General features: G+C 30.1%; 1 protein-coding gene across 3 annotated transcripts in view; it reads left to right on the forward strand.

Moving 5' to 3' along the window:
- LOC143232357 (uncharacterized) overlaps nt 1-21962 on the forward strand; it is a 39175-nt gene extending 17213 nt beyond the window's left edge. For all 3 annotated transcript variants that reach the window (XM_076467682.1, XM_076467681.1, XM_076467683.1), the window contains exons 7-15: nt 4570-5013; nt 5964-6130; nt 7809-7875; nt 9660-9808; nt 10187-10333; nt 13192-13321; nt 14898-14999; nt 15494-15549; nt 18815-21962. In XM_076467682.1, the coding sequence (XP_076323797.1) occupies nt 4570-5013; nt 5964-6130; nt 7809-7875; nt 9660-9808; nt 10187-10333; nt 13192-13321; nt 14898-14999; nt 15494-15549; nt 18815-18898 (1346 nt within the window). In that variant the 3' untranslated portion in view covers nt 18899-21962. The remainder of the gene's footprint in view (nt 1-4569; nt 5014-5963; nt 6131-7808; nt 7876-9659; nt 9809-10186; nt 10334-13191; nt 13322-14897; nt 15000-15493; nt 15550-18814) is intronic.
- Nucleotides 21963-22162: the final 200 nt, after the last annotated feature.

Raw genomic sequence — 22162 nt, forward strand, 5'->3', positions numbered from 1 at the left:
AGTTGGATAATGTAATAACTTTTTCTTGACAAAACAGTGATCAAGGTTTGCTCTGATAAAGTGTTACATGCCATCCCATTATGGATTGAGATTTTCATGCTGCCTTGTGTATTTCAATATAATCATAATTTACAAAAAACAAAAAAAAATTTTCATAGACATGATATTTGTGGGTATGGATCTCTGTATTACTCTTGTTAGCAAGGTGACTGACTAATTCAACCTCCTGTACTTCTTTATTATCTAGCATCTCTCTATGGTTGGGGGGCATACTTTTGGTTGTAGATGTCCATGTATATTTTTTTCTCTGAGAGATGGACATACTCAATTAGCCTGAGGTGTTTTCTCCTAGATATTCTGAAATTGCTTTTTTGTTGATCCTGGGAGAGAATTTGTATTCTGTTTTATGACACATTTCTTTACAAAGTTGGCTTCTCATAGGTTCAGTTTGATCCATTTCCTACTCCTTTTCTTCTGTTGGTGGTTTGGATTTTTGAGATTTTGGGGTTTTGTTCCTTCTGAGTTGGTTGAGGAGAGAAGGATTATTTAGTTTCTTCTCCTTCCTGATTTTTCTGGTTTAGGCTGGAAGATTTACTGTTTTATTACATGACAGGATACAAAAATTGTATCTTCTTTTATCTGTTTGCTTGCCTTTGTTTTCTGCTTCTTGGTAGAACATTTTTTTTTGGCAGCTGACATGTTGATGTCATATGTTGGAGTTTGTTGGCATGTTTGTAAGTCTGTCTTTCCTTAGGGCCTACTATATCCTGATAGGTGCTTTCTTTTTAAGTCTATGGCAAATAGGGAAGAAGATACATCCATCTTTGCAGTTATTTTGCCATATGTTTTTAACCTTTGCAATCAATTGTAATCTGATTGATTTTGACCTATTGGATGTGGAAGTGTTATGTGACCTACTTTATCTCCTTTTGTGGTGATTGTCTTGACAGTACATATATTAGGATACTTCAGTTTCCCTTGATTTTCCCATTTTCGTAGAGGTAGATTCTGAAAGATTCTTTTTGTATATTTGGTCTTTACAAGTGAGGTATCTTTTGAGTTACATCTCATCTAATTTACCACATTTGTCTTTTTTGCCCATTTCATTTATCCAGTTTTGGACATTTTACACGTCAGTATTTAGACTTCTCCCAGTGCTTTTCTCTCATGTTCTTTACATACTTAGGCAGCTTTTCTCTGGAGCTTTCCTCTACCTTATGATCATTTTTAACAACATCAACTGGATTATAATGAGAGGAAGCACTTTTATCACAATCTTGTCTTTTGGTTTCCCAGAGTCCCTTATGTCTTGCTTTCACTGGATTCCACTTTATTGTGAATGTTACCCATACAGATATGCTTCTCTCAGTCCAGTTCCACACTAACAACCACTCTGATTATCATTACTACTGGTTGCAACAGGCTATGTAGAAGTGAGGTGTTTCATTAGGTTCTAGGTGCTTATTGTATGGTATTACCATATTATTATGGATTGCTTCTCATGTACTACCATGAGTAAAGCTAAAGGAGATGCTGCCTGTCCCTGTTGGTCTTCAGATTGAATAAATTGGTATCAGTTTGTTTTTAAAAATTTAGGGTACTTAGTTCTACTGCACTGTTCCTTAGGGTTCCCCAAAGAGTTATATCCCTTAGTTTCTACTAATGGAGCTAGGGAGTTCTTACCACCACCAGTTTCCAGTCACTGGGGTAGTGGATAGTGTTAAAGTGTGTTCCTCCATTCTTGGAGAAGAGGGTGAAGTTGAGATGCCCACTTACTCGGGTCCTTGGATGTTTTTCTCAGATGTTAGTATAAGTGACACCAGCCTCCATGAGAGCCTACTTGTAATTCCAATTCAGATTTGACACTACTCTATCTTGCTGGTGTCTACTTGGCCTTTTCTTTGATCAACATTGGCTTTGTATATTGTTTATAGAAGGAAGTCCACTATCTTCATGTAATTTTAAGCATGAAGTGCTGTCATCATAAATTTCTGGTTGAGCACAGGTTCCATGTCATCTCCATAATTTCAGGGGCAAGCGAAATACTCCTTGCATACTTGACTTGGGAATGAGGATAAATGTTCATAATTCTAGACTGGATAAGTTCTCCTTGATTGAGTATGGCCTACATGAATCTATTGTTCTGAGCCTAGAGTGTTGTATTTTGGACCTCTTCAGGTGGAGGAGAAAGTTTGTCCACTGCGGTGTTTCTTTCTCACCGTAATTCTGGTGGTGCAAAATGCACCACTCTCTGGCTACAGAATGAAATCCAGTCAAAAGTGTGTGTGTGTGTGTGTGTATATATATATATATATATATATCTGTTACATTGTAGCCCAATAGTACTAGCTACCAATGTGGAATATAGGGACCAAGACCTCATAATTTCAACTCTGAGTTGTGGATCTTCTACTGTCTGTGTGGGGTTTGCCTATACTGATGATTACTCATGTACCTATTCTATCCTGGGTACAGGAGCTAGGTTCCAGGTGAAGAGCATACCTGTTCTGAATGTAGTGTAGCTCCCAAACTTGTATGCCACTTATATCTTGGTATACTACTGTTCTCTGTACACTTTCTGTATGGTAATGCTTGCATAAGCCCTTTTACTTTCTCAGTATGTTCTAATAATACTTTTCTCCTTTGATACTTTTCCTCCCTGCCTTCCCAATAACAGCCAGTATAAGTCTTGAAAAATGAATACATTATTTATGTGAGGTGCTTATAAACAGTAACAGGATAGAGGGCATACTGATGAGGGTAGAGAGATTTTCAAAGTGCATATTGCCAAGGGCATTTAAGTGGAGTATAAAAAAACAAGCATGCAGGACCAATGTTTAGATAGTCAAAGCTGATGTTGAATAATAACTGTATTATTGGAAATACATTTTCAGTTTAGGAAAATGTTAACTTTGATAGAGTAAAACTTTTTTTTATTGGTTAAAAATAATATGGTATTAAATGTCGGAGAGAATGGTAATTTTTGAAAGAGAGAATGACGGGGGGGCATAGTAAGAGAGATCTGATTTTTTGTTTTATGGCTCTATAACTAAATAAGATTGAATGTTATAAAAATAATGCTTTGCCTGAGCAATGATAACATTATAATGAGTGTTTTATGTTAAATTTTATACTTCTTGGAGGAATGGTAAATAAATTAGAAGTAGGATACCAAGAGAGCAAATGTCAGACCTCTTGTGCTAGAAGAAATACAGAATTTTTGCAATAATGATTTACAAAATTAAGAACTAAAAACTTGTATTAAAAATTTTCTTATTAGATGCATTCTTATGCCAAGTTTCCTTTATGTACCATGGTGATAAAATATTTTAATTGAATTTTGAATGTAATTAAACAGTTGTGACATGCACACTTACTTTTGGCTGTTCCGTAGCAAGAGGATTAATAAGGGTTTGATTTAGAAGTACAATGATCATTTTATGTTTAAGGAAAGCACTCAGTATATTTATAGATAGTAAAGTCCATGTATGAAAATTTGTAGGTACAAAAGAAAGGAAGATAGTTTTAATTTACTTAAAAGTACTGTTCTTTAATGTTCTTTAAAGTTTCAATTGATAATTTATAAGAGTATTTCCAAAACAAAAATTGAGTTTCTTATCACTGTTAATCTCACAGAGTAATGAAATAAACAATTACAGATATTCAGTCATTTTGAAAAGCATCTGATGATGAATGTTGACCCATTGAAGTTCACTTCTTTTCTGCAAATAAAATATATTGCTTAATTATAAATATTTTAGTGAAATATTTGTATTTTTTTGTATAAGCCCTGCTTAATTCTGTATACCTAAACACAAATCCATAATGTTAAGGTATTAAAGTTAAAGGCTATCAAAGTAACATTAAGGGAATACTCATAATTATAACTCAAAATTTAATATAAGGATAGAAATTTTGAATCTTGAAATTTATCTTTCATAATCTAGTGTACTGTTGCTATTTAATCACAAACTTGATGTCTTAACATCACATTCTGTAAATGCACTTGAATGTTCCAAGTTTTTGATCAAAAGTTTTCATAAGGTATCATCCTTTTTTTGAATGGAAATAAACTTCTCATTTTTTCAGAGCACTTATCCACATTGAACTTCTGTCTAAATAATATTTTTCCAATTTGATGGTAATTATGCATTTTACATATTAATAGTGAATTTTAAAACAGTAAGTCTGCATACACATGGTAATACAAAATGTAAGTTGTGATTTGGAAATATTGATTCAGTTTTTTTTGTTTGATACGTGATCAGATACATTTATTATGCTAGACGTAAGTTGTGAAAAATACATGGTAAAAGTAAAGTAATAATAAGACTAGCCTTAAAGTCAATCAAATGTTTGTAAATAAATAATTAGTGAAAGTGGTTTCAGAGACTTAGTATTTGTGAAAATAGAATTAATATCTCACCATAGGATGAGTCAGGGACTAGCAAGTTAACATGATTTGGAACTACTTGTAAGAAGGTAGACTTTATATCTTGGAAAATTAGTGTACATACACAAATAGACTTTATTGAGAAGATATTTTTTTTGTATTAAATTTGTTTCCAGATTATGCCACAGGATTTGGTGGGAAGTATGGGGTTCAAGAAGATAGAAAAGATAAGTCAGCACTTGGATGGGATTATCATGAAAAAACACAAAAACATGAATCACAGACTGATTATGCAAAGGGTTTTGGTGGAAAATATGGTGTTCAGGAAGATCGACAAGACAAGTCAGCATTAGGGTGGGAGTATCATGAAAAAACACAGAAACATGAATCACAGACTGATTATGCAAAAGGTTTTGGTGGAAAATATGGTGTTCAGGAAGATCGACAAGACAAGTCAGCACTGGGGTGGGAGTATCATGAAAAATCACAGAAACATGAATCACAGACTGATTATGCAAAGGGTTTTGGTGGAAAATATGGTGTTCAGGAAGATCGACAAGACAAGTCAGCATTGGGATGGGAGTATCACGAAAAAACTGATAAGCATCCTTCCCAGAAAGGTAAATACTATTGTATTAACATTTATTATAGCATTAAATATATATATATTTTCTGAGTAGAGCTGGGCAATTAGTGGAATTTAATTATTAATTTATCATTGAGCTCTTTAATTAAGTACATTCACCAAATTATTCTCATACGAGATTAGGATAGCTGGAATAATGAAAGAAACTGTACTAATTTTGATTAGTTTGTTATTTTTGTGAGACATTATACCAGTAGAAGGTGAACAATAAATAGATTAACATTAATCATAAGTTTTTTATTTGTCAGTTAATTTAAATGACACTAATCAATTCACATATTTCAACTGAGTTATATGCCCTGCTCTATATTTGAGTTTTGAGTAAATTGAAAACAATCAGCTAAATAAGGTATATGATTTTTGTTTTTGTTTTATAACCTTGGAACAGCTCACTTATATAAATACAATTTTATGTCTAAAGCAATAATTATTATGATACATTACTCTCTTTTTTTTTTTTTGCATTAACACAGTTTCATTTCAGATACTATAAAGTATTGATAGTTTTCTGGTACTTGATGAAGAAATCTTATTTAATTGTTAATTAATATTACATAGTGAAATATTCTCTTCTTTATTTCTTAAATATTTATCTTGTAAAAACATGAATTGGTTATGGTGTTAATGGTTTAGCATGCATAATCATGAATACAATGGTCCATGAACCATGTCCCACTGATGCATACCCATGGTTTAAACTTTGAAGCTGAGTGTGCATTATAAGTGTGACAGTTAATTTCCATAATTTGTTCACAGTAGTTCAATAGTTGATGGTTGATACCGCTGACTAGGAAAGTGTAGGGGATGGCTGGTGCAGGTTGCTGTTGTGTAAGTGTCTGGGAATATCTAAAACAAACATTTGTATTATGGTATATCCTGCATGAAGTTGTGCATTCAGTAATAATGGTATGTTACTCTGCCTAGACTATTCTCAAGGATTTGGAGGAAAATATGGTGTTCAAGTGGACAGGAAGGACAAGTCAGCTCATGGATGGGAGGAAGTTACCAAGGCAGAAGCACATCCTTCTCAAGTGGACATGAAAAAGGGTTTTGGAGGCAAATATGGAATCCAGTCAGAAAATCAAGATAAGGTATCAATAACATTGTTATGTGTTGAAATTGCTTTGTTTTGGAACAATACATCATTCAGTGTGGAAAGATATGTATGTGAGATCAGGAGTAAATGTCAAAGTGCATATTTCATGACATTTTAGAGTTACATTTATAATTTACATAAACTACTTTACTATTGGTGGAGATGGATAAACTTAAATTAAAAAGTCTTCATTCTCTGCTAGTATAAGAATTGCAGCATTTGTTTTCTAGATCTTTGCTCTTCTAATTTATTTACTGTCCTACTGAGAAATATGGAATTTGATATAAATCACTCATTATAATGTAGATATTACTCAGACAAAGCATAATTTTTATATTGTTCAATCTCGTATGTTTATATTATCATAAATTAGAAAATCAGACTCGCATGTTGTGCCCTATTGTCAAATTCCATATTTTACAAATTGCCAGTAGTTCTATCTGACATTTTATAGTATATATTTATAACCAATAGAAAACCAAAGTATATTGTATTTCATCATTCAGTTTCAAATTTATTCCCAGAGGAATCACATCAATGAGCATTGTTGAATTTTAGAAGGCTCTTATCACATAGAAAACCAGATAATTTATTATAGTTAAGACATTGTTTGCATTTTGTATGTCTTTTTTTCTATGGTATTAGATGCTGTATTTAATTAAGTTAAGAAATTGGTGTTGTAGTACATTATAAAAAAAGTAGGCTTAAGTTTTATCATCAATCTACAGCAAATAGTAAGCACTATATTTCTTGTTTTTTCATGAGTATTTATTTTATTATAAAAGTAATTAAAATGTAAAAATTAGGAACTTAGGTAAGGTTAGATAATTAAGGTAAGATAATAAAAAATAAATTTTTATTAGTTATGTTTGTGAACACGTATGCTAAATAATTTGATATGGTAATGTGAGCTACATGTTTTTGATACATTTACAACTTGTGTAGCAGGATTATTAGTTAGATATGATTTAAGCTATCCAAGTGTAGTTTCTCATTAGAATTGGCAGTCATTCTAGAAAAAAAAGATCTAAATTTCATGTTTCTTATGGTGGTTATGAGGGCAGTATAATTGGTTAAATGCATATAGAGTTAAGGTAGAGAAAAATAACAGATAATACAAAGTTTTACTGAGAAAACATTTTAAATTTATTTAGAAGGTTTTACAGATTACTTAAAAGAAATTTGACAAATTTCAGATGAATAAAAGTATTTTTGATCTTAACATGAAGATTACCGTACTTGAAGCAGTCAACATTGTGACTCCAAATATTCATGGAGAAATTTTTGGTAAAAATATTTAATTAAAAATTCTGAATTTTGTTTATAAAAGATATGTGTACTGATAGCTTACAAAATTTTGTGAAGATACATGAAACATATTGAAAGTTATTTTATGGAAAGTATGACATATGGCTACTTTGGAATCATGGACTAGGTTAAATTGGCCAAAGTTGTAGCAAAAGTGTTAAAGAAGTTGTTTTATAAATTTATGTGGCAGACTTGTTGGATTGATTTTTAAAGAAGGTTACTATTGTAAAAATGTTTTAAGTACTCTGTGTTTTCATGAAGTTGTGTAATAAATGTCAGTATATTAGAGCAAGTAATAATCTTTACATGATGATGAAACAGAATGGTATATTATTTCAGTATTGTAAATGAACTTTTCTCTTCAGTCAGCATTACCTTACACAGATGTAGAAAAGCCCAAGTCTTCCTATGAAAAGGTGAAACCAGAAAAAGGTTAGAATAGCAGCATATGTAATTCAGTACAGGTTCTCTGTGATAGTTTTAATGTAAAAACAAGTATTCGTGTGTTCTGTAAGGTTAAACTTTATTCTTTCTTTCTTTACTTTAATTAACAGTATTGTTTAGAAGGTATTTTTATTCTTATACTTTAATGACAAAGACCGTTATGCATTGTTAACTTACTATATGGAATTAGGACTAACCTAAATCTTCAAAGCTGGCCAAACCTCATGAAATGTTATTTACAGCTGAAAATATTATTAACCCTGTGGAGTAGTTTTCTGAAGAAACAATGTGTTCTAATGTTTATGAGTAAGAACTGAAGTATATTTAACTGGCTATACTCATTACTATGTTAATTTAGTTTTGATTTAAACAGGTAGGTTGTTTCAATTGGAAGTCAATATTAATTTCTGCATACATGAGAGAAGGTTTGCTTATAATTGTTTGGATGAATCACAGCTACTCTGACATTCAAGTGGTCAAAATGTATAACAGATGAACTTTATAATTTTCTAAATGTGTGTATATTTGTGTATCTAAATTTGCCATTGAAAATAGCATAGGTAAATTTATAGTGTAAATAATTTAACAAATTTTGAGTAAAGGTTTTCTCTTAGAAATGTTTAATTATATCATTTCAAGAATAAGCTATACATTTGTAACATTCAGTAAACAATTGTGCTATAAAATATAAATTGAATTTTTGGGTAAAAAGCTTCAATGGTTGTAAAATAAACTTTTATGTCTCACTTTTGTCAGGAACATGAATATCTTCAGGAAAATTATTTATCAAAGAATTTAAGTTCCATTAATTAATTTTCGTTTGGTTAAGCATTGATAATTTATTACTTGTTTGCCTTTCTAGTTTATCTCATGAAGCTTTAAAAAGTAAAATTTCAGGAGTCTGAAAATAGTTGGAATAAATATAATTAAGATGTACTTTGTATAACTAAATTTGTCTTTACTGGGTTGATGCTGTCTGTGAGATGCATATGGAGAGGATTGATCTTCAGGAAAATAAGAGATTTAAAAAGAAAAATTAAAATGTAACTATAAAGTGAAAATATTGACTTTTGAAATGTAACCATAAAGTTAAAATATTGACTTTTGAAATGTAACCATAAAGTGAAAATATTTAGTTTTAAAATGTAACTATAAAGTGAAAATAATGACTTTTGAAATGTAACCATAAAGTGAAAATATTAATGCCCCATTAGAGGTTAAGCTCAAAGAACAAAATCCCTCAGCCACTGAAGTAAATGAAACTTTTGAATTCTTCCTCATATATCACTAATTATAAAATTTTAAAATGTTTTGTACTATAACTAGTGTCACCTGTATTAAACACCTTAAGCTTTTAATTTCACCTGATCAATACGTGTGCAACTCACAATTCTGAGAAGTACATGGTTTCCACATTTGTAACAAGTAAACTGTGTAATTGTTGTTCTAGTGGAAAGCCGAGATCGTAAATACAAGTTTAAAGCAATAAACTATTATAAAGCCTGAGCGGTACATCAGTGACTTTGAGTTCATACCTTCATAAATAGTTTACATAGTTCATACATTTTGCTGCATAGTTGGTGGTCTAGCAATGTAGTGGAGTTTTTTTTTTTTTTTAAATTCACAATTATTATTTGTTAGTATATTCAAGCATGATATGGGTATAAGGTGAAATACATAATTGTTTTCCCTTTTTAATTTTGTTATTATGTTTGTAGTTACACTGTATAGAAAGTGTGTGTGTGTATACGTAATGTATTTTTATCTTGCAGTTCCCCAGAAAGCCACTGGCCTCAGAGCTAAGTTTGAAAATCTTGCACAAGCTGAAAAAGAAGAAGCAAATAAGCGAGCAGAAGGAGAAAGAGCAAGAAGGTTGGCAAGGGAACAACAAGAAAGAGAAGAAGCTAAAAAGGCAGAAGAGGCAAGTTTATGATAGTTGTTCTTGGAAATACTAACAAGTACTGTTGCATTTGTCATTACTTGCCACAAGGCTAATTGTACAGACATTGTGAACTATTTAGATTAATACTAATTTTTATAAAGTTGAATGGTATGCATGCATTAAATTCCCATGATATTATGGCAATGTAAATTTTGTGTTGTAAGTTTTTGGATGCTATTTTTTTGGAGTCCTATACAAAGTAGAGATTGCAGGACTGGAATTTTTTATGAAGTACCCATCTTTTTTTGAACTTTGCGTTGAGTTTGTGAAAAACGTTTCAGGTTAGAATTAATAATAAATTCAAGTAATGCAATGTTTATCTTATAGTTGGCATTTCAAAAATTGAATTTCTTGTAGGAAAGACAAAAAAAATTAGCTGAAGAAAGAAGAAACATGCCAGAAGAAATAGAGGATCAACCACAAGAAAAAGCTTTATCTTCATTTGAAGAAGAAACACCTAAAGGTCCCTACATTCCAGCAGGAGCTCAATCTGTCATTCCTCAAGTATGTTTTTATATTAAATCTATCAGCAGATGTACCCAAGTAGTAGTTTATTTAGGTAGGAGCTAGATGTGGCTCAGTCCCAGTGCCCATGGTCTTAATAGGGGCCCATTGATAATTTTATTCTGTGTAAAATTACATGGGATGTAGGGCCCACAAAAGTTGTTAGTACTTGGGTCCACACAACCTTAAATCTGCCACCTCACCCAAGCTAGGCGTGACTTTATTTTGTTGGCTTTATGGTTGTAGGATGATGGTTATTTATTTCATTTCATGGTAGTGAGACAAGGGAGGGGATTTAAATCACTGTTAGACTCCTAAGAATTATAAAATAAATAATGTAAGGTGTCTCAAACCCTCTGGCACATAACAAAGAATTCCTGAAAGCATCATAGTCATTGGAAGTCGGGATGATGGAAAATATTATCAGGCCGACAAACAGGAGCCACTTTGAAGTATATGTAAATTTAAACTCCATCTGAGTTTCCTAAGTGAAACCTACATTAAAGCTTAAGTCTATGACAACTGACATGCAATCTGCATGACCTAATGTTATTACAGCTATATTTCTTTCCAAAAATAAAACTAGTTGATGAAATAGGACAAAAGTTTACTAAAAGTATATGGTTTCAAAAATAAAATGTTTAATTTTTATTTTTTATACTGTTTTTAGTAATTTATTGAATGTAGCTATTTGCAAATTTTTTTTTTTGTGGAGATACAACAATATGATCTGCAGAAGGTCTGCTTTAGTACTTAATATATGGCATGGTGTTTGCTCTTGCCACTTTTCACTGTGCATGACCAGTGAAGTGACAAGTAGAAAAACTTAAGTAATCAGTAGCCCTTTTAATTATGAATTTTAAAACATAATACACAGCTAACAAGTATGAAAAGTAAAACCTAAATACAACTTAACTGTATCATACTAATATGTACAAGTCAAGAACAAATATCAAAGAGGTAGGAACACTGATCTCCACAACAGGTATAAAATGGAATTTGCTTGTCATTTGAAAAATATTCTGTTACTTACTTGCTCCTATTCTGCAGAGATTGTTATATCTACTCTTTCTATTGGTTATAATAATCCCATTCAAGGGTACTAAAGACTGTTGCTTAGCTGCATATTACTTTAGAATGTGAGCTTGGTGTCTAGCAGGATTGGTTGACATAAATGTTTTCTTGGAATTCTAGTCATGTTGTGACATAAAAGTAATATTTGGAATTTTAACTTCTATGTTTAGAAGGTCATCTGACCTGTTATAGAGGTGTCAAGGGTGAACTGTAAAGACATATAAGCTACCACATGTAAGATTTTTCAACTGCACAGACATAATATAACAAACTGAAGTTTTAATTGTTTGTTTCAGATGTTTCTTTCAAAATAAAGGAACAATAATCTGGAGAATATAAAACTTTGAATTATAACATACTTGATAATGTTAAGTTCACTAAACTACTTTGAAAGTAAAGTACTTTAATTAAATTTTTAACGTAACATAAACATTTTGTGCTGTGCAAAAAAGAATTTAAAAAGTGTGCCAGTAATCATAGAGTCATGATTACTTATGAGATGCTCATTAAAGCTTCTGTGGGAAGTTTAACCGCATTCTTATGCCCATGTTAAGAATGTAATGTGCAATTCTTTAAATATACTTATACATTGAAATTGCACTAAAGTTGAGTCTGTCATTTGTGATTTAAAAAAACAAAAACTAAAATGGTATGAGGATGAGAATTGATGGAAGGCTATAAGGTATTATGCAAAGTAAATGAAATATGCTAGAAAACTGCATTTCAGCTAAGCACTACAACTGTGGTATTGAATGAAAATTGCTATTGTTTTTGTTTTATTTATTGTAGTGCTTCTGGATATGGTGTTGAAAGTTAGTTGATGACGATATATATTTAAAGAGTGCAGTCTCATCATTAAAAAAATAATTATTTCTGAATTTTCACATTGGATTAAATATTCCCATTAGTTGAACTTGCATACACAACTTTTTAATAAGACAGTTTAACTTTCTTTTCGTATTTACTCCATGCAACCCATAGAATATGAACATGAAAAATTTTGTGTGTCATGTATGTAAGGGTGGAGCTGGTAGATACAGAAGTTTACATTTCTTAAAAGAATGCTTTGAATTTAAAAGAATGGTTTTATTCAGTTATGTTTTTCACTTTTAAAAACTAAAGTTCATCTTTTAGACTGCAAGTTTCTTTTGTATGTAAACTTCTTTTAATTGAGATTTCAACAAATATTTTCAGATCTACAAGCCAGATGTGCCTAACCTAATTTTACTACTCTTTGTACCGGGAAATTGGAGCTATACTAATGCCTTGATTATCCATGTTTTGTTTTTTTTCTCCATGTTTTCTTAAAATAATTGTGCTATTATATTTCTACATGATAATTTACAGAAGTTCAAGTTTTGCGTGATGTTTTTGTTTTATTTAATTCTAAGAAGATTAATGGAACTGTCAGTTAATCTTCAAATTTAATTTATGTACTCATAGTTTCAAATTTCTGCAAATAATTACTTTAGTTTTTGTTCAATAATTTTGTCATTGTTATTGTTATCAGATATGTTTAACTTTGCTATTTATTATTTTTTGTTAGCATTAGTGTAATCATATGTTATGAAAGGTTTAAACATGTAGTTAATGTGAAAAGGTATATTTTTGAGTTAAGCTATGTTAGATGTGGGTCAGGAGAGCAGACCATGGCTTCATTTACTTTTTGTGAAGGATGGAACTTCATTATTTTTTCCCTTATTGGCATGTACTAATTAATTTAGCTTGTAAATTGTGTTATAATACTAGTATCATTACATATGCAGTTTGTTTTTCCTTTCCAGAGTCTGGTCATGCGACATGTGACAGAGGAACCTCAAGAACCAGTCCAGCCATCAGTCATAACTGAGGAACTTCAGCCACCCAGTCAGTTTGAAGATGAGTCAAAAACTAGTCAGGAACTTCAGGAAGAAGGTAAATCATCATGTGTGCATTTTAACTCTCTTGCTTTGTATTTAATATTTATTCATGGACTTTGGGAAAAATGGTAATTTATCAGTGATATATTTTCTTTCTCCTGATTGATATATAATATCTCATCAGATCCTCAGGAAGAAGATCTTACATGTTTGCACCATTCTATGTAATATTCATCCTGTAACTACAATATAATGCTTAAAATCTTAGGTACTTGAGGAAGTAAAACTATATAAAAATCATAGTTTAAATTATAAACAAACAGTTTTTGTCATTATCATGATTAGTACTGTTGGTTTTGTACTTAATTAACCCTTGTGTTTCAATTATTAACATGCAATTATTTTCAGGAGAATTGTGGGTGATAGATTTGAATTTGTCTCCTGATTGGAATACATTTGTTTTGACTGACACTTAACTAAAATTATATGACTGGTTGTCAAGACCCTACTGATTAATTCTGAGTAACCATGTGAATTTTGTAGAAAAGATAAATTATGCTGCACAAGCTAAGAGTGTTTTCTGTTAACTAGATAATTTCCTTTTCTTGTTGTCATTTTTGTATTTTATCCATTATTATGAAAATCATCCTTCATGGTATAATGGGTCATTAAGGTATCTATCTATTGTATTCCTGAATTTGTATCAGTGTATCTTGATACTCTATTCTGTTATATACACATCTGGTTGGGAACCTTGGGAATACAATTTTATTTACACATACGTATTATTTGTACATATTTTTTGAGTTTCAACATGGAACAACTTCCCAATTTATTTATTGTTTGTGATTTTACTCTTGTTTTTTGTTTTTGTTTCATTACCAAGTGTGAAACTGTTCACACAACACAAAGCTACCAGAGGAACTGAATAATTTGAAGTATATATTCCAAGATATATCAAAAACATTACTACTCTTATTATCATTTCAGTACTTTTATAGACTTGATATTAAGGGATACCATAAATCTGAATAGGAACTTGCTTACTCTGAAATGTATCTATAAATATATCCTCTGGTAACTTTGTGTTGTGCGAACAGTTTCACACTTGGTTATGAAACAAAAACAAAAAACACGAGTAAAATCACAAACAGTAAATAAATTGGGAAGTTGTTCTATGTTGAAACTCAAAAAATATGTACAAATAATTAAAATGTATCTATAACAACTGCATAACATTAAAATGTATCTGTAACAACTGTGTGACGTTAAAATGTATCTGTAACAACTGTGTGACGTTAAAATGTATCTGTAACAACTGTGTGACGTAAAAATGTATCTGTAACAACTGTGTGACGTTGAAATGTATCTGTAACAACTGTGTGACGTTGAAATGTATCTGTAACAACTGTGTGACGTTGAAATGTATCTGTAACAACTGTGTGACGTTGAAATGTATCTGTAACAACTGTGTGATGTATGATAATTTACTTTGGAAAGTTAGGCATCTTTATTATGACTGCTTATTTTGCTCATAATTGTAAAATGAAGTACCAAAACTAGACTGTTACACCAGATAGAAGTAGTGTTTAATCAAAGGTTTAACAGTTTGGAATGTTTGTTTTCTTCAGTGCACTATGAAACACTTCAGCCTGTGGAGGAGATTCAACAGAGTTTTGAAGTGCCTGCTGGATCAGGAATTACTGCAGTTGCATTGTATGACTATCAAGCTGGTTTGTATTACCGAGTTTATTTGTGATATTTATGGTTTTCCTTTTGCAATTTGAGGAAAGATTAAAAACTAGGTATTTTCTACCTGTAACAGGTTTTATGTAATGTAGAACTGTGAAGACATCAATTTACAGAATATTCAAACTTCAGAAGGTTTAAAACATGTTGTATCATGTTAATTCTTTAAAAGTTACATCCAGAACAGCTTTCTACTGCTACTTGTATTGTGTAATTCTAAAAGAAGTAAAAGTAATTAATGCATGATCTTATAATTATATGGTGTTATTACTGTACCTAATATTACACTGAAACTTTCAGTTAAGTATTTCATTTTTATAAAAGTATTTACATTTTCATATATCTAATATTTTTTAATGGTTTTCTCAGCAGTTATTATGTTAGTTGTGGTAGTATTCCTGTGTTATTTGTTATGAATTATGTAGATGATAATGTTTTGTTAGTGTTTTATTTTAACCAATTATTGTGTTTTTTATAGCTGATATTGATGAAATATCATTTGACCCAGATGATATCATCACAAACATAGAAATGGTGAGTTTTTGATTTTGAAATTCACGATACATCGGTTTAAAAGAAAACATAGTAATACTTCTAAGATTACCTTCAAGACTTTAAGGATAATTGAAGGGTACTTCCTAAAAATTTTGTTTTGAAATGTAGGTTATATTACCATCTTGTATACTAGTTGTGGATGAATCTGTAAGTTTATTCTGATATTCAAAAGTCAAAACGGGAACAACAGGAAAGAGGAAAATAATTTTTTTGTTCACTATTTATTTGTGAAGTTGTATTATTTTTATACAAGTGAGATACAATGCCCACACATGAATTTAATCTGTTCTGATGAAAAAACGAGATGAGATAAAGAACAAACACTTTAAGTGTGCCAACAATTTCCTTGTTTATTTTTCTTTTTCAATTTAAAACTATAATTTTATTTAGTTGTATCATATTTTAGGATATGAAATTTCCAAACTTTTGAGTGTAAAAAAACATGAAAAAAAAATTTTCATTCTGGGATTTCATTTCCTTTTTTTAATGTTGATTAAGAAGACCTATTTGATGTATGCAGTAGTTTCAATGTGATTGGTAATAATTTTTTTGATATTTTACTTTGACAATTGTAGTAGCAGTCACTGTTAATTTTAAATAATGAAAAACATATTAGATAAAAGAGTAATAGTGATGCTTATTAAGCGAGATTTCATGATTTTTAGAGAATGTTGTATTTGAAAAATATAATTTCTTCAGATGGAAAATGAAGTTAATTCCAAAATATATCACACACTAAACATGCTTGCCCTTTCAGCCATGGGGGCATTATAATATGATGATCAATCCCACTATTTGTTGGTAAAAGAGTAGCCCAACAGTTGGTGGTGGGTGGTGGTGATGACTAGCTGCCTTCCCTCTAGTCTTACACTGCTAAATTGAGGAACAGCTAGTGTAGATAGCCCTCGAGTAGGTTTGCATGAAATTCAAAACAAAACAAAACCAAAATTTTTGTCTACTATTTTTGTCCATAAACTTAGTTTCTCAGATTACATTTTTTCATATGAATGTATTTACAGAACTCTAATCATTTGCTAGTTTTAACAAAGATAGTAGCACCAAATATAGCATGCTTTATCAAACCTAAATTTTTAAAAAGTAGCATTGGTCATCCTTCTGTAACTTATTTTTAAAATACCCCTCTGGTATCACACAAGTTAAGTTTTTTGCCTTAAAGAGAACTTGCCAGTAACTAAAATGTCATTGTTAACTGGCTAGATAGAGGTACAGGTGTTATAAATTTAAACAGCTCTTATTATGTCTCCAAAATTGAAGACACTTTAAATGACAGAACAAACTTTAAACCCCCCGATAATGACTGGCTTAAACTTATTCTCAGGCATGAGGAAAAGCTACAACTGGCTTTAAGATATTTTAAAAATTGTAAACTCAACCAATAGAAAGCCAGCATTTTCATCTATCACATGATATGTTATGTTGCGTTCTGAACAAAAAATTGCCAATTTCTCATAGTAGAAGCTTTATTCCCATGGGAAAAATAAAGACTAACTTGGATGAATTTGTACCAGCTCTTGTCTTTCTAGTTAGTAAGCCAGAAAAATTGTGATAGGTGGAGGAAATTATCTGCTTTTTGCTTGGTACTGTTTTCTATTTTGATGTATTATTTAATTGAAAATTATTTTATTACTATCATTAGTTTAAAAAAGTAGTGTTAAGTGTCATCGATAGCCAACAGCAAAATAAAGAAGAAAAGTGCAAGTACTTCTAGTTTTTCTTGTTTATTTTTTATTTATTGTTATAAAAGTAGCTAAAGCACAAAAATAGGGAACTTTTTAGGTTTCAGTTAAGGTAAAATACGTAATACAATAAAAATGTTTCACAAGGCATGCATGCGAGCAGGTCACGAGTAATATAATTCAATAAAAGTACTATTTATTAAAAATATTTCACAAAAAATATGGTTGTGTGTGTGAAAGACTTATTGCATACTGAAAGATTCCTAAACTTTTGTGAAGATATACACAGTGTATTGAAAGTTAGAAGTCTTGAATCTATAAAGACTGAGTACAAAGAGGTCACATGGTGGGTCAAATTGATCAAGTTTGTATTGAGAGAGCTGGACAAGTATGCCATGTTTTACCATACATTCCATTATACTTAATTTAAACCTGTTCTTTCTAAACTTTCAGTTGAATAAAAAATATTGCTCAATAGCTAATACTATTTATTATGGTTGGAATATTACAACCTAAGTTTTGTTTTGCAATTTTAATGCTTATGCTTGAATTTGAGGAAATTCTCAAACATCTGTATTAAAGATTTTTTTTGGGTGATACTGTGTTTTTTTTCATTTATAATTTTATTAAATGTTTCATTTTGTTGTTCAAGTCCTTTATTTGAGTAAAATAATTGAACAATAGTATTCAATAAACAAGGGTTTGAATTATCAAAATATCTTGACATCACCTACTGTACCCTCTAAATCTAGGCTTATCTTAATTCTTGTTGTAGAATAAACGTTGTGTAATTTTTAAACAAATATGAATTAACATGAAAATATTATCAGTTGCAAAATAAAATACAGGGTGTTCGGAAAGTCACTGTGCAGTTTTGTCTGTTAATAAATATATAAGTTCACAGTGACTTTCTGAACACCCTGTATAAAAGAAACCATAAAATAACTAGGTCTGTGTTTTGTTCCTAAGTCTTTAAAAACTTTGTTAGATTCCTGTTTTTGATCCCTACAGAAGTTGTAGCTAGTATCTGTGTACATAAACTATAGATTACAGACTAAGAATTGAATGTTTGAACAGTTTTTCTTTGTGAATTATAGTAAATAAATGTTATCAAATAATGCAGTATTAATCCTAATGTTTTTGAAGTGAAAATTATAGAAATAGATAGAGTTCAATTTCTCATTGATACAATTTAATACAATTTTATTCAGAATATGTAGTGCACATTTTGTTAAGAAATCATTTTTTTTTAAATGCTGTTGACAGTAATTTCAGTATCAAACCACAAGACAAATTCTACACATTTATGCAGCATATAATAAGTTTTCTAATTGGTCAATGAACTGCAGTGGGATGTATCTCATTTCATGATTATTTATATAAGAAACTACTGATACGTTATTGCTGATTCAAGAGAATTGTGGAATAATGATTTCATTAAGTATTAAGCCATGGTTATGAAAGAAGACTGCATGTTTAGCATTTATGAGTTGTGTTGAATTGTCATTAGTGTGTTTTAGTTATCAAATGTTAAATGTATCTTTCAGATTGACGAGGGCTGGTGGAGAGGAGAATGCCGAGGTGTACTTGGATTGTTTCCAGCTAATTATGTTGAGCTTCTTAATCACTGACATCCAGCAAAAAAAAAGAAAAAAGAAAGAAATAATGTGTTACCTGCGATCTATGAATTATAACTATATTTTTGTGAATTTTTTCTGGAATAATAATAATTAATCTTAAATAAATTCACCCAGGCAAATTGCTGTTGCTCGAATTAGGTCTACATCTGGTATCATCATTTATTTGTATGATCTGTTTCTTTATAATGGTTTAAAGAATGTAGAATACAAAATGTTCATCAAATTTTGCAAAGAAATATATTTTTAATAATGAAAAAAGAAAGTATAATATTTTTCATGGTTTCTATAAATATGATTTTTTCAAGTGTGTTTGGAAAATAGTTTTTTGCTTTTTTTTACATTAAATAAGCTGACAAGAGGTCTTCCAGTTGTGTCTTACAGAATCAGCTGTAACTAGAAGTTTCATTTGTCATCATGGAATTTACAGTCGTTGTAATCCAAACAGTATAAAAGAAAAAAATATATTTTTGAACTCTTGTTTATGAACATAATTTTCCTTGTGAAGCAAAGCTTCAAAATTTCTTTTCATGGTAATAAGCGTGACAGAATACTATTGTTTTATTTTTTTCATTGTCATATTAGGAAATTAGGTTCTACCTTCATGAAGAGTAATTTAAAAATTAGAATAGAAAACAAAACTCAACTTTATGTTTAAGTAGGAATGGAATGTCCACAAAGCATTGAGTAGTTGTATAGTTAGTATTTCTATGTATTTTAGTCTTCATACTTAGTCTTGTTTATCAAGCTGCAGGTACTTGACAAACAACTTCAAAATGTGTATTATGTTTTCCTCAATTTTATACATTTTTATTAAAGTGTATTATGTTGTATGAAGAAACTTAATTGTTCAGAAAACCTGAACCTATGGTTTGATTTGATTTAGTATTAGCTTTGTTTCTCAGTTATCCTGATGTGTAGTGGTAAAAAATTCAAGGTCCTAGTGAACATTTTTTGAAAAAAATTCTATTATACATATGTTTTTCATCACTGAAAACATGTTATAGGATACTTTGTGCATTATATGTTAAAAACAATTTAAAGTAAAGCATACTCTACTATCACCTATTCACAACAGAAAATACTGGTGCTTAAAAATGTTGTTTTTTAAAAACATTTAAAATATGTTTTGTATAATATTTTATGTATGTTATATAATTCTAAAAACTTACAATCTAGGTTTCTTAATGGATTTGAAAATTGAGCTTGCTTAGATTGAATTAACAAATATTTCTATTAAATAAACAATGTAATGGGAAGGATAAAATAATTTTTGTTATGAAAAATGAAATATGTTGGTACTGAAATAAACAGTTTAGGTTATCAAGAAAAAACTTCCATTCTAATCTTCTTTTTCATGAACAATGCACTGAGAGTCTGTACAAAAGTAAGTCTTGGAAATCACAAATCCATTTTTGAAACTGAATTCAGAAATTATAATGTCTATTACATCATAAATCCTAAAAATGTTTAAGAAGTTATAAGATTTATTACATTTCTTTTAGTGATAACATTTGATCTATTTTTATTACATACATTGTTTTTGTTTTTTGTATATGTAGATATATCAAGCACTAGGCTTGAACTACATAGATTCACCAAATGACATTTATTAGATTTCTTAAAATTTGTGATTTATGTACAGGATATTAGCTTCAGAAATTCTGAAACGAGCTTAGGCCTAACAATGATGACATAGTTAATGCTATTACTTTCACCTATTCAAATTTTATATTGAATTTATTTTTAAAATTTTCAAAATTACACAAAGCTATGGTAGACTATGAATGTAACTTCAGAACAGAACTTGGAATCCATGTTAGGTGAGAGGGAGAGAACTTGAATCACTTTGGGCATCATAGAGTCTTAAGACTATTTCATGTGTATTTAATCACATTCAACAAAATATTAGTGTTTGGCATTTAAATTACAATTGATAACTGGAACCAATTCTTATTTTGTGAATATTTAAATTATTAGGCTTGGTAAAACTTGATAGTTTATTAGGATCCAATAACAGTATGAAGCATTTTCAATGTGTGACATATAACTGTCCACCTGTATGTTGAAAATACTTGTTTCATGTCATTACAGGTTTATTTGAAGGTTACATTGAAATGGTATTTTCAAGTAGACAAAACATTAGGACTTTATTATATGTCAACTCAAATGAGCTAAATTTTATACTTAAAAACTGTGATAAATAACCCAGTAAATAAAAATTGTTAGTTGTTAAACATGAAGTACTTTTAATGTTAGGAAGACTTTATCTAAAGATTGTGACATGTTTACTTAACCATATTTTTGAAGAGTAGTTTGTTTTTTAAACATGCTTTTCCTGTTACAGCAAAATTTCAAAAAGTTTGGAATGTGCTAATAACTTAATGTATTAAATTAATTATACTTAGTAACTCCATTATTTACAAAAATGTACACCCAAACTTATACCAGATTAACTGTGTGCAGTTGGATTACATTTAAATTTGTAGTTGATCAACATTGTAGAACTGAAAGCTGTAAATGAGCAACATATTACAGTTGAAATCTTCATATGTAGCTCTTTCACATTGTGATATTCATCCAGTTATATTTACTGGGTTTAGTATAATACAGAGTGAACTTAAATTGGAAATATTAAGTAAGTTGAGTACTGTTCTATATTTAAATTGAACAATTTTGGTGTATCGAAATCCCTTCAAGTAAACAAATATGATTGTCAAAGCACTTCCATAGACAGTTATATAATACTGAATTAAATTTGAATAAGTATTGATTAAATTATAATGAAGTGATTTACAGGTGACTAGCTTTCCTTTTATTGTGATGACTGTTTTGTGCATCTCACTTTGCTTGTTAGATGATGCTGCATGGTTATATTACTTAAAACTTTCAGATAAATATTAATATTGTACTTATGATGCATCTGCTGGCAGATTCAGGTGAATGGTGTGAAGTGTTGGACTTGGAAAAGCTGAGATACACAATTTTTTGTATCAGTACTTTGATCCAATTTGTATTATCAGATTACTGAATAAAACAACGATTTTCTTAGATACAAGGATAGCTTATGATCCAGTATACTTACTTTCAAAGTCTATACATGCTATAATATTACATACTTTAAATACAGGTGAAATGAAACTGATATTTGAAAACATGGAGCACTGCTATTGCAAAAAATGTAAAAAGTTTGCCACTTTCAATTATCATAAAGTCTCAATTCCTGAGAAAATGTGTCCACTTACACTGTCTTTAAAT

The sequence above is a fragment of the Tachypleus tridentatus genome, chromosome 11 (assembly GCF_004210375.1).
Source record: "Tachypleus tridentatus isolate NWPU-2018 chromosome 11, ASM421037v1, whole genome shotgun sequence".
NCBI classification, from domain to species: domain Eukaryota; kingdom Metazoa; phylum Arthropoda; class Merostomata; order Xiphosura; family Limulidae; genus Tachypleus; species Tachypleus tridentatus.